Source organism: Nannobrachium achirus (assembly GCF_963921795.1).
Source record: "Nannobrachium achirus genome assembly, chromosome: 18".
In the NCBI taxonomy this organism is placed as follows: Eukaryota; Metazoa; Chordata; class Actinopteri; order Myctophiformes; family Myctophidae; genus Nannobrachium; species Nannobrachium achirus.
In genome coordinates this window covers 43,379,761-43,393,954 of record NC_137825.1, presented here as the reverse complement: position 1 = coordinate 43,393,954, position 14,194 = coordinate 43,379,761, and the positions used below count along the sequence as shown (strand labels likewise).

General features: G+C 42.3%; 1 protein-coding gene across 1 annotated transcript in view; it reads left to right on the top strand.

The window, feature by feature from the left end:
* Positions 1-14,194, top strand: part of katnip (katanin interacting protein) — a 53,041-nt gene that overhangs the window by 35,404 nt on the left and 3,443 nt on the right. Inside the window, exons 23-30 of the mRNA XM_080747540.1 lie at positions 1,279-1,451; positions 3,621-3,685; positions 7,111-7,221; positions 8,074-8,213; positions 9,977-10,078; positions 10,686-10,846; positions 12,865-12,891; positions 13,300-13,385. Of these exons, the coding sequence (XP_080603666.1) occupies positions 1,279-1,451; positions 3,621-3,685; positions 7,111-7,221; positions 8,074-8,213; positions 9,977-10,078; positions 10,686-10,846; positions 12,865-12,891; positions 13,300-13,385 (865 nt within the window). The remainder of the gene's footprint in view (positions 1-1,278; positions 1,452-3,620; positions 3,686-7,110; positions 7,222-8,073; positions 8,214-9,976; positions 10,079-10,685; positions 10,847-12,864; positions 12,892-13,299; positions 13,386-14,194) is intronic.

Sequence of the window (14,194 nt, the reverse complement as noted above, 5' to 3'; positions counted from 1 at the left end):
GGGTCCCTGGAGCTCCGGGGGTCCTTGGAGGTTGTAGTTTGGCAGGTAAGGAGTGTGTGTGCAAAATCTGGCATGGATCGGGGCAACGGTTGCGGAGATATGAGCAGGGCAAAAGTGTGACGTGTGACGTGTGTGACGGACGGACGGACGGACGGACGGACGGACGGACGGACAGACGGACACCTCGAGCAGCTTTCTGTAGTAAGTGCGACCTACGGTCGCAATAAACATTGCATTCTGGTAAATGACATAGATTTTGGCCTCTGCGTTTCAAAGTGCAAAGGTTGCAGGCTTAACCCTGCAAGACCCGAATTAATTTCTACTGGCCAATTTTTTTTTTTTTTTAAATCAGATGCTGTTGTAGGAGTCCTAATCACAGGAAAATGTAATGTTAAAAAAGTAATAATGTTTTTGTAAGGTTTTATAGCCATAAATCATAAATCATGCTCTAATTTGCATTTTGGGGATATTTTTCACAATAATAACATATGTACATGTTCTAGACATTCTAATGATCACGAAAAAATATATTACAGGCATTTTACTTATGTTTTAGTGAGGAATAGCTTCAGTTAAAAAGTGAGATGTTGTTCGTCCAGACGCTGGAATTTCAACTTCTCTGGGAGGTGTGAATGTCAGCCCCTGTGGGGTGTATTTATAAGCAAATATCGTGGCCAATGGCATTGTAATACTAAACAATAGGATTTAATGATGATGTTAACTCATATGCTGCCATTTAACAATACCTTCGTACTCCCACCTGCCATAAGTCTCCATAGACTTCCATGTAATTCATAGTGCACGGATCATGCACACCCATGCCTAGATCATGCACCACGTGTGTCCACATTGCTCACAGCTTTCAAACAAAAAAATCCGAATGGAAATCCGTTCAGGCATTCATGAGATAACAGCCATTATGTTTTCCTAAAATGTAAACAAAGATGGCTGCCATGCTTGAAAGATGGGGTTGCTATGGGGGTTAAACATGCGATTTCGCGATTGCTATCATGCCTACAACATTTTTTGGGGTCAAAATAAAAAAAAAATTTTTTTTTTTTTTTTTTTTTTTTTTTTAATTTTCGGGATTTACGGGCTTGGCAGGGAGGTACAATGGGATTTTTTCGGGATTTTCGGGCTTGGCAGTAATGTGAAAAAAGAACAGGAAAACTAACTATAACATTTTTTTTTTAAATGATTTAAAAAATGTTGCCAAAAAGCAACGCTGGGCCTTGCAGGGTTTTAACCATAACCTGTCCTTTCACCCTCATGTGTCAGACGAAGGTGATCCACGTGTTCATGGACGATGCTCCCGTCTCCCCAGCAGAAGGCTTCCTCATCAGGAAGGGACCAGGAAACTGTCACTTTGACTTTGCCCAGGAGATTCTCTTCATAGATTTCCTCCAGACCCCCACCGCTGACAACAAGAGCACGGAAGACTTCTCCCACAAGTAGGATTCGTCTTGGTTTCACCTCTGCTGCTCGGCTGTTTCTGAGAGATTGTCAGCCACACCATCACAAAAGAAATATTCATATCAAATCACACTTTATTCTTGATTGATTGATTTTTCTTTAGTAGGCCTAAATCCTTAACCCATTTAGAACGGGTACACATTGCTTTAACTATTGAAAAATAGCAGATATACAAGCTCACAGCGCGGCACCGAGTGCCGCGCTGCAAGCTTGTAGATCTGCTATTTTTGAAAAATCGTGAAAATTAGAATTTTTACCCGATTCTATAAGTGTCTTTTGAATCCTTCTAAGGTTTTTTGAAAAACCTATGTTTCTATATGTCAGCAATCTGGCCAGCCATCGTCAATGAAAAGCTCCTTTTCACTTAACTGGAGCTCAGTTAGTCTGTTCTTGAGAGACTACTATGTCAGTGGTGCTAAAACCTTTTCATGTGAAGGACCCCCAAACTGATATTTATTTGGCCACGAACCCGCATCTCAAAATATATAGTTCCAGGGACCACCCAGAAGCAAAATTTGAGTTACAAACGTTCGCTTTGAAAATACATATATTCAAAGATTTGCACACATTTTCACGACTTTTTCAAAAATAGCAGATTTACAAGCTTGCAGCGCGGCACTCGGTGCCGCGCTGTGAGCTTGTATATCTGCTATTTTTCACTGGTTAAAGCATTCAATAATTCTAGGCCTAAATGGGTTAAAGTGTCATGCTTCCAAGGAAGCCCAGCTCACATGGACTTACAGGACACTTTTACATTTCATTTGACATAGATAATGAACTGACATGACAATTCACAAACAATGATCTAACAAATAACCAACCTAAACACTCAAGCTTCATACTGTACACTGCAGATATCATAATGACAACATACAACATTGGGCCTCACTGGTCTTAGGAGACCAGACTTGAACCTATTTGAAAAGCTCAGATTGTCTTCTACTCCAGGCTCTAGAAACAAAATGTGCGGTCTTAAATACGTCATCATTAAACAACCTGGGTAGCTCAGGTTCTTGTTTTTGCCTTAAAGGAACCCTCGAATCGTCATAGAGAGTACAGTAGAACAAAATGGAATTCATTTTCAACATCTTTCAGGTCACACGCATATCATCATATTATACAATTCAATGCGCTTGGAACATAAGTGAAAGTGCACATATTTGACCCATAAATGGTAAATGGTGCATTTATATAGCGCTTTTATCCAAGGTACTTTACCTAGATTGTGCATTACATTCACCCATTCACACACACATTCATACACCGGTGGCGGAGGAAACCGTGCAAGGCACCAACCTACTCACCGGGAGCAATTAGGGGTTCAGAGACTTGCTCAAGGACTCTTCGACATTAACTCGGGGAGCGCGGATTCGAACTGGGAACCCTTCGGGAATCCTTCGTGCTCTAATAACGGTTTCTCTACCCCTGAGCTATGCCGACCCATATAGACCTGAGGCCGATTCTAAAAATGTCTCCTAAATCATAAACGAAGTTTTTGAAAACCTTTACTGAATCAAAAAAACGTTTTATGTTGCTATAGCAACAACTAAAATTACACAGGCGTTCTCGACTTGAAAGGTATAACAACATATACAGTAGGTGTAACAGGTCTACAATGGATCAAGTACTAGGTAATGATAAAAGAATAAGACAAAAAGAATGAACAACACCGACAGAACCGATACAGTTATAGTAAATACAACAGGGAGAATAAAAAGAGAAATGCAGAACACACTGTATAACCAATCAAGTACTGTACACATTAGACAGACTAAGTACAGGGAGATTTGAGAGAAGCGGACAATGATCATAGTTATGAGAACTCTACATTAGTGTTGATTTTGTTGACTAAAACTACGAATGAACATTTTTTTGTTTAAATACTAAAACAAAACTAAGCTATGATGACTAATCTTTTTAGAACTTTAGATTTAGTTGACTAAAATCCTATGCTATTTAGTCAACTAAAACTAGACTAAAAACGCAAACATTTCAGACTCAAACTAAATGAAATTGTATACAAAAGACAATCGCTAAAAATCTAAATTTGCTGTCAAAATCAACAATGCTGTACATTCAATGCTCATACAGTAGTTATGAGAACTGTACATTCTCAACGGTGCTTCTCTCTTGTCTGAAACCAACAGAGGAGGCTGTAAAAAGCAGGAGCTGGCCAGTATGGACTATGAAGCCCCCATCATGCCATGTGGATGTATCCTTTCCTTAACGAAGGTGGCTGAAATGCTTAACACTGACCTAACGCATGATTCATAGAGAAGGTTTGAACCAATCTGCTGTCTGTTTGGACAGCTTTGGTTGAGTCCTTGTGTAGTAGTAGTTTGGCCTGTCACAAGTATTGCATAATCGTCTTGTCGCAATTATTTGACATAATCGCAATTATTTTGTCATAAAAATGTTCATGCATTTTCACAAAAATAATAATAATAATAAAAATAAAAATAAATAGTGGAAATGGCAGATCGGCTATTTCCACTATCAATGTCATTTTTTTAAGTAGAAAGTTGTAAAATATGTCAGTAATTTTCTTCTGTATTTAGGTTATGTGTCATATCTGCCACTTTTTCTGTGATGCTCCTATAGCAGCTTTGTGCTGTATGCAGACTATGGACTGTGGACGAGTGGAGGGGGCCAAGGGGGTCTTATTTATTTGTCCAAAAAAAGAGGAAAAAAATAATAAAAAGACTGTCCAGATGACACTGTGCCTAAAAAAAGTTAATGTCAAGCCCTGCTACTATAGCTAGTATATATCCCCCGACCCTCCCAAAATGGCTGCCGGGGGAGGGGCATCCCAGTATGACACCAGCTTTGCAAGCCCAATTTGGGCTTGCATTAACTTTTTGAGGCGGAGTATCCTCTGGACAAGTACATTTCCCTTTCACTTGTCCAGGCACAAAAGTCACTTTGTTAATTTGCCATTTCACAGTTTTTATTTTATTTTATTACTATACAACACAAAGCTGCTATGAGCGCCACAGAAAAAGTGAAACCAAAAGCCACACGTACATTTAAAAATGTTCCTTAGAGCTAGTATGCTGCATGCATGCATTGAGGCTCAACTTTATTTTTTATTCGATTTTTTTGTGCTGCAGAAAGGCTCATAGACATTAGGCTTGTCCTGTTGTCCGGGACAACTATAAATCCTTATGAACAAGTTAATCAAAAATGTACTTGACCCTGGGTTAAAAATGTGTTACAAAATCATGGGATAAAGATTTAAGGAAAATTATTAAAAATACTTGTGGCTTTTGGTTTCACTTTTTCTGTGATGCTCCTAGAAGCTTTGTGCTGTATGCAGACTGTGGAGTGGAGGGGGCCAAGGAGGTCTTATTTATTTGTCAAAAAAAAGGAGAAAAAAAAAACAATAAAAAAGACTGAAATGGCAAATTGACCAGTTACTTTTGTGCCTGGACAAGTGAATGGGAAATGTACTTGTCCAGATGAAACTGTGCCTCAAAAAGTTAATGTCAAGCCCTGCTACTATAGCTAGTATATATCCCCCTACCCTCTCAAAATGGCTGCCGGGGGAGGGGCATCCCAGTCTGACACCAGCTTTGCAAGCCCAATTGTCAACGACAAAAACACATTTCAATCGTTAATCGCAATTATTTGAGTGACTATTAATCGTCATGTAAAATGTCATATTGTGACAGCCCTAGTAGTAGTAGCCTGGCACTGCCAGACTGATCACGCGGAAACACAAACACGCGTTGGTGATCCCACGGCATCAGTTTGGCAATGGCCAGCCACTTATCGTTGCCGTCGGGCAGAAACCTCCATAGGGCTGTCACAATTATTACATAATCGTCTAATCGTGATTATTTGACATTATCGCAATTATTTTGTCATAATCGTCATAATCGTGAATGTTGAAAAATTTCAGAAATAGTGGAAATAGACGATCTACAAGCTCACAACGCGTCGCGATGCTATCAATGTTATTTTTTAAGTAGTAAGTTGTCAAATATGTCATTAATTTCTTTGTGTATTTAGGTTTTGTGTCATATCTGCCATGTGCAACTTCAAAACCTAAAAGCCAAACAGAAATGTAATTGTCAATGACAAAAACACAATTAAATCGTTAATCGCCAATTATTTGAGTGACAATTAATCGTCATGTAAAATGTCATATAAACAGATGTTATGCGTTATGTGTTTTGCCAAGTCCCGGAAAATATGCCCCGTGATTGGCCAGTGCAGTCACTTACTTGTGCCGAAATGCACATGTAAGCTGTCATATGCTATGACAGCTGCTGGGTTCTGCTGGGGAAACTGGACAACAGGGGCATTTCTACCTAATAGACCCCATGGACAGTCTTTTGGGATCAATATAAGTAGGAAAATGAGCCTAGAAGTGATTTAGGGAGGAGTTGTCCTTTAAGTATGTGTGTGTCTAACATAGTTGTCCTATTTTAAATCAGCAGGAGTATATATTCTTATGCCACCAGTCCATGAAGCGTAATGAGCTCACGAAGTGCTGTTGTCAAATAGTTGTGTACCATTATATATAGGGTTAAAATGCTATATCAATACCCTTTAAGACCTGGAACGCGTCCGTGTCGCTTTAGATTTTAACCACTTTAACCATTTTTTTTTGCTTTAACTATTGGGAAAATAGCAAATGTGCCGCGCTGCGAGCTTGTAGATCTGCTATTTTCGAGAAATCTTGAAAATGTGTGCATGTCTTTGAATATTTATGACCCGATAACAGAAATGTCCTCTAAATCCTTCTTCCAAATCAGTGGTTCTCCAACTTTTCTACGTCAAGGACCCCCAGAATTACCCATCTCAAAAAATGTTGTTCCAGGGACCTCCCAGAAGCAGAGATTTGAGTTACTAAAGTTTCCTTTGAAAAGATATACTCAAAGATTTGCACAGATTTTCATGATTGTTCAAAATAGCAGATCTACAAGCTTGCAGTGCGGCACTCGGTGCCACGCTGCCAGCTTGTATATCTGCTATTTTTCAATAGCTAAAGCATAAAATAATTCCAGGTCTTAACCAATTTTGCCGGATACCCCCTGGAACCTCCTCCTCCCCACTTTGAGAACCACTGGGTTTTCACACAATGTCTTCCACTAGAGGTTCGCGGCGCTACGCGCCGCTCACATCTACGCCCCCTCGCCTCGTTGTTAACGTGAAAAGCTCATATGGCTTAAAAAAAAGTTTTTTGAAAAAAAAAAAAGTGTTTTGAAAAAAAAAAAAAGGTTTTTTGAAAAAAAAAAGTTTTTTGAACAAAAAAGATTTTTTTTTGAAAAAAAAAAAAGTTTTTTGGGGGGGGGAACTATTGTGGCGGAACTATTGTGCCGCAGCACGTTTCCGGTCGGACATATTTGACGGCCGGACGCACTTCCGGTTAAGAACTCCGCGAATTAAAAAGACTAACGCGCAGAGGGGTCGAGGTGCTCTCTCTCTCTCTCTCTCTCTCTCTCTCTCTCTCTCTCTGTGTACACGCGCGCAGAGGGGTCTGAGGGACATGCGCAGAGGGGTCTGAGGTGGACATGTCGTGCCGTTACTGCACTGTGCCTATGCCTATGTGGGCGGCTATGTGGGCGCGGCTCTTAAAGGAATGTAATAATAGATGTCGGCTTTGACCTCCTTGACCTCTGCCCCTGCCAGTTATCTTCCAACTGCAGCTGCTGACGACCTGGGGAGATCCGTACTACATCGGCCTCAACGGCCTCGAGTTCTACGACCAGAGCCACCAGAAGGTCCCCCTCAGTGACAACAGTATCCTCTCTGTGGCAATTACAAACCACTCCAACCTAGCGCTACATGTTGTAGAACATTGTGTTGCAGACAAATCCTTTTCATAGATTTTCATATTTAGCATCATTGACCATAGACTTGTTGGACAGCACTGTCATCAGTGTTGTGTAAACTGTTGCCTGCTCTATCTAGACTTTACACTCCCTTCCCATTGAAATGTATTGGCGTGGGACCGTACGACGGTGCCCTTAGAAGGCATTTGCAGAATCGGTCGCCTTCGGGTCTTACTTAGTGCCGAGGACGGAGATCCCTGTTTTTTCACCACCCTGACGTGCGTTCACGGAGCCTCGAAAATAAGGTAAAAATCAAACCTCGTTCGAAGTGGAGCTGTGAATTTGAGCAGTTCCAGATCTATGCTTTTGATTCTATGTGTTTTAGATCTATGAATTCTAAGTGTTCTATATATAAATTCTATGTGTTCTAGATCTATAAATTATGTGTGTGTGTGTGTGTGTGTGTGTGTGTGTGTGTGTGTGTGTGTGTGTGTGTGTGTGTGTGTGTGTGTGTGTGTGTGTGTGTGTGTGTGTGTGAACTGTAAACTGTTCCTATGAGTGAGTGTGCCTGGCCTGCACAAAACAGCGCCCCTCCTTTAAGTAGTGTGTTGTGTGTGGCCACTCAAGGTATTGCCAGGCTACGGACAGGGCCAGCCACCCACATACCCACGGACATACCTGTCTATTGGGAGCTTGTGTTCCACACAGCTCCAAAAACACAGAAAACCCCCGGTAGAAGCTACTGAATTAATGAATGAATACCTGGCTGTCGGTGTGTTAATAGGTGAATACTTCCATTCCTCAACACAAACCTCCCCAGATATCGCTGCGTTCCCAGACAGTGTGAACGTGCTGGACAGTGTGAACGGTGACGTGAGGACTCCAGACAAACTAGTGGACGGGGTCAACAGCACCCTCGACGGACGGCACATGTGGCTCGCCCCAGTGCTGCCAGGACTGGTGAGGAACACCTGTGTGTGTGTGTGTGCGTGTGTGTGTGTGTGTGTGTATGCTCCGATCGATCGTTGGCCGATTTAAATTAGCCGATTCATTCAATTAATGACGGCGATCGGTGATCGGCCGTCACCGATCCGGAAAGCCGATCTTTTATAATAACGCTTTTTTGATGCACTTTTACTTTTCTGGACTTTAACTTGTAACAGAGTATATCTACAGACTATTTTTTTCACCACTGGGCAGGCCTAATATTATTATTAATCCATTTTGGTGATGTGCAATAACGCAACTGCGGACATCCTTTTGTTAGGTCTATTAGTTTAAATATTTTTGAATTCCTGTTTCTATAATTTGCTAATAATTTGCTATAATTCAACTGTATAGCATGGCATGCTAGTTGTACTTGTATTACTATACTTACAAGGACCAAATGTCCTCACACAAGTATAGTAGAATGTTCCTGGTTGTCACAAGACAAATGATTGTTTTTAGGTTAAATAATGATCTGGGATGAGTTGGGATTACAATTGGGAAAGTTTCAGGTTGGGTTTTTACGGTTAGCATTAGACATGTAGAGTTTTCGGCAATGTCACACGCTGAAAAATAGACCACACGCGAACTTTTTCGGCTATTCTCAATGCCGTCGTAAAATTGTTATGTCCTGGCAACTAATAGTAACCCTGTTTCAGTTATAAGAAGTCTCAGATGTGCCTTCTTTTAACCACTTAAACCCTATATCGTCGCGTGGAAACCTTGTATGCAGGGCCGTAGCTCGTCTAATCAGCGCTCTATGCGAGCTCTCTCGAATGCGCCTCTCTCCACTCGTGTGTGCGCGTGATTTTTGGGGGTTTTGCCGTGATTCTAGTCGGTTTGGGGCTGGTTTGGGTCCACTCCCTCCATTTTGGCGCCCCCTCTAGGATGGCGCTCTAGGCATCCGCTTAGCTCGCCTAACCCTAACCGTTTGTTTTGTATTTATCACTTTAAAAATGATTTAAACTAGTGAAAATTGCCGATTTACAAGCACTGTGTGCTTGTAGATCGTCTATTTTCACTAGTTTTGTGCAACAGTCTCTAGTAATGAAGCAGGGCTTTACTTTGCGAGAAAAAAAAAACATACAAATTTGAAACTTGGAGATGCGAGGTTTCTGCCCGACAGTGACGATATGCTGTATTGACCGGAGTCCCCCAGGGGTCTATTAGTAGGTGTTCTCCCTCTGCAGCAAATCCCTTCACCGGACATAGTTGTCCACAACATTGTGATCATGTAGATCAGCTATTCTTTGCCAAATGTTTGCCTCCTCAGAATAGGGATGTTGGGTTCATGTGGTTAATAAAGTGTACTGGTTGTGTGTAGGGCTGTCACAATTATTACATAATCGTCTAATTATTTTTCATAATCGTCATAATCGTTTCCATGTTGAAAAATGATCATATATGTAAAAAAAAAAGTCAAATATAGTGGAAATAGCAGATCTACAAGCTCACAACGCGTCGCGATGCGACGCGTTGTGAGCTTGTAGATCGGCTATTTCCACTATCAAGGTTCTTTTTTAAGTATAAAGTTGTCAAATATGTCAGTCATTTCTTTGTATATTTAGGTTATGTGTCATATCTGCCATGTGCAACTTCAAAGCCTACAAGCCAAACAGAAATGTACTTGTCAACGACAAAAACACAATTAAATCGTTAATCGCGATTATTTGAGTGACAATTTATCGTCATGTAAAATGTCATAATCGTGACAGCCCTGGTTGTGTGCCACACAGGTGAACCGTGTGTACGTCATATTTGACCAGCCAGTGACCGTGTCCATGATCAAGCTGTGGAACTACTCCAAGACGCCACAGAGAGGAGTCAAGGAGTTTGGGGTAAGCGTCTCTCCCACCAGCTTTCTGCTTTTCTGTTTCAGTCGTGGACATCTTACAGCAAGCGCAATTATAACTGCATGGATACATTTCGTCTGGGCGAAACCTTTGCCGAAAAATAGCCGATCGACAAGCTCACGCTGTGAGGCGCTGTGAGCTAGTCCATCGGCTATATTCAGGGAAAATATTTAATGTCGAGCGAAAACGGAGAATTCACTAGTATAGAGCCCTGAGGGACTCCGGTTAACCATATGGGGTTTAAGTGGTTTAAAGGAGTAGTTCACCCCCAAAATGACTGACTCGATTACTCATGCCATAGAGACTTGAGTTCAATAATAATTTTTGTTTTTTGTCACATTCCTAAGACAACAATTTGATTATAGTAACCCTATAATCAAAGTACCCTGATGGTTTCCCCATCCAGTGCCATGCATTCGGATCCCCATCCGGAATCAATGGGGGTATATTTACAATAATCACATTTTTGTCTTAGGAATGCGACAAATACAAAAAGATATTATTGAACTCAGGTCTCCATGGCATGAGTAATCAGGAAAAAATGTCATTTGGGGGGTGAACTACTCCTTTAAGTGTGCATCTGTGTTGACAGCTGCTGGTAGACGACCTCCTGGTGTACAACGGCATCCTGGACAGCGTGGGCCACGTGGCGCGAGGCATCCTGCCCGGCGGGGACCCCGTGGTGCCCTACCACACCATCCTCTTCACGGACAACGCCTACATCGCCCACCGGGAGAGGAACACCGTCATCAGGTACCCTCGGGCATTTTGTTAGTAGTGAACGTGATGGTTTTACCCGCGGTGGTTTTCAACGGGGATCGTGGGACCCCTAGGGCAGTGGTTCTCAACCTTTTCAGGCCGCGACCCCCAAAATAATCCCCCCACCCTACGAGCAGCACTAAGAGTTACATTTTGTATAACACGGTTCTTGTGAAAATAGCAGATCTGCATGCTCTTGTGAGCATGTAGATCAGCTATTTTCACAATTTCTGCCTCTAATATTTGACAATTTGGTTTAATTTGTCCTTTTAGAGGTATTAAAAGGTCCTTAAATTGTCACTTCAGAAATACACTTACACTTTATGTTGGTTTGTTTACTGTTGAGTGCGAAAACAATGTTGCACATTAAGTCAATCATCTGGGGACCCCCCTGAGGGTCCCGACCCACAGGTTGAGAACCACTGCCCTAGGGTGTCCCACAATCCTACAACAGGGGGGGGGATTAATTAATTCATAAATAGCACCGCTCACTTCACATAGGTGTGGTTTTGGTTTTGTTTCATAAACAAATAATCAGAATCACCCCTGAAGGGGAGAGGTTTGTCCCAAAGATGAAAAGCAAATATTTCATTTTTGCCATGGCCGTCAGACTCAATAGCTCACGGCACGTCATCACAACACGTTATGTCTAGAGATGGACCGATTGCAAAATTCTTGGCCGATACCGATCCTCCGGTTTTATGAAGGCCTGACCTGCCAAAACCGATTTTTCCGATACCGATTTCTTTAGCTTAGAACTAGAAAATAGGGTTGCTCCAATACCCTTTTTTCAGGCCAAGTAGGCCTAGAAGACATACTTCAATTTGAGTACCAATAAGCTAGAAGAACACTAATGCCAAATCAATCACAATAGTACAATATCCAAAATCACAGACAATATCCAGTCTAATATGACCGTCTGGACTAGGCAGGAGGAAAGCATGGTGATGCATGCTTTTTTTCCCTTCTTTTTGGAGACGACATTGACACAGGATTATGGAATATATCCTTACATTGCAAAGGTAATCAGCACCATCTGTATTCTGTTGACCAGAGCATCATGCTGTGCAGTGCCATAGACACAATCGGCATAAAACCGGTATTTATGTCAGTGACCTGCCAGTCACCGATGCGGCCGGTTTGATATCATACCTGCCGATTTTTGATATTGGCTGATTCCGATGTCTTGTGATGACGTGCCATGAGCTATTTTCGAAAGACGGTTGCTCTGAGTTCTGGGTTGAGCGTTCCTGCCACCTCCTGAGCAGGGCCTGCCACAGCACCTTATCTGACTGAGATGGAGCGTAGATGGAAACAAATCCAGAACCTGGGAAATAGGTTTCAGGGCAAGGCATGGTTCGCATAGTTCCCACACTGTAGCTGAAAAGAGACACAGGGTTCCCACGGTCATGAAATTCCTGGAAATATTTTGAAATTAGAAAAATGTTTTTCCCAGTACTGGAAATGTTTTGGAATTGATCAAGGGTCCTGGAAGGTCCAGGACATAATATCTATGCATTGTCTTTGGTTATTGATTTTGTTAATACCTCTGAAATGACAAATTAAACATGGGCCAAATTGTCAAATATATAGAGGCAGAAATTGTGAAAATAGCCGATCTACATGCTCACAACGCCTCGCGTTGCGAGGCGTTGTGAGCATGTAGATCTATTTTCACAATAGAACTGTGTTATACAAAGTTCCTCAACTCTTACTGTCAGGGTGAGGGGTCCCCAGTTAAAACATGATTATTTTGGGGGGTCACAGCCTGAAAAGGTTGAGAACCACTGGCATACACTACCTGTCTTTGGGCATTGTGCATAGGAGTAAGCGACCTGTTATTGAGCTGAATTATTGTTATATAGTCCTGGAAATTGGGTTAAATATTCTGGAAAAGTTTTGGAAATTAATTGGTAAAAAAAAAATGTGTGGGAACCCTGGAGACATCTGTTCGTTGTCCTATTGGCTTTAACCCGGTTGTTGAACTGCAGCTGTGCTCTTCTCCACTCCAGCCCCCGTGGCAGCAGACGCCAGCAACAGTGAGTAACACAGTGCCCTGAAAAGCCCTGTGTCAGCACCCCCTCGTGGTCGATCCCTGTAATTGGAAGATTTCTCCAGTGTCCTGGAACGAACCCCAACTCATCCCACTCCCTTGCCCTTCCCACAGCTTGGCTTGCGATGCCTCAGTACCCTCCGAAAACCTCCTGACACCCCTCATCGCTCCCTTCATTCTCCCCTCCCGTTTTATTTTTTATTTTTTTTATTCTCCTCTCTAGCCCCGTCTTTGGTCTCAAGGCCTGGACCTGCTGGCTTCAAGCTTTGCTGTTAATCGGCCCTCCATTTTGTCTGCTCCCCTAGTCCGGCATCCTACCTTAGACGTGGCCAGAGCACAGATGTACTCAAGTGAAACCCGGCGCTGTGTCTTCCCCCCCTTGTTTGTGTTGCAGTAACTATGTGGAGGACCAGGACGTGAAGATGACCAACGAGAACCAGATAGTCCATCAGTGTAAGAAGAAGCAGACTGCCGATCCAGGTGGGCAGGGGTGTCACAAGGAGGGAGGGGGAAGTGGGACTGAGTTACTATAGGGCCCAAGGTGGAGGGGGCCTTCGTTATTTTATACTTTAGCTATTGAGAAAAATAGCAGATATACAAGCTCGCCGTGCTGCGAGCTTGTAGATCTGCTATTTTTGAAAAGTCGTGAGAATGGGTGCAAATCTTTGAATACATGTGTTTTTTTTAAGCGACCATTTGTAACTCAAATTTTGCTTCTGGGGGGGGTCCCTTGAACTAAATGTTTTGAGATGGAGGTCCGTGGCCAAATACATATCATTTTGGGGGTCCTTCACATGAAAAGGTTTGAGCATCACTGACATAGAAACATAGGTTTTTCAAAAAACCTTCAAAGAATGTTCAAGAATTTTCAAAAATAGCAGATCTACAAGTTCGCAGCGCGGCACTCGCTTGTATATCTGCTATTTTTCAATAGTTAAAGCACAAAATAACGCAGTGAATCCTTGTACCCAGGGCCCAGAATTTGGTGCGACACATGCTATTTTCACAATAGAACCAGGTTAAACAAAAAGTAATGCCTCAACTCTAAGTGCTCGTAGGGTGGGGGGGTCCCCAGTTCAAATATGATTATTTTGGGGGTCGTGGTATGAAAAGGTTGAGGACCATTGCTGTATAGCAGCAGTTTTTAAATCTGTGTAACAGATTTCTTTCTTTCCTGTGTGTGAGTGCACTACCTTTACGCGACTTTTTGCCCATTGGCTGTCTCGGTGTCACATGGTCAGTGACGTCATTACGTGCGCATCCCGCGTCTTAGACGCGTTCACGTTGCC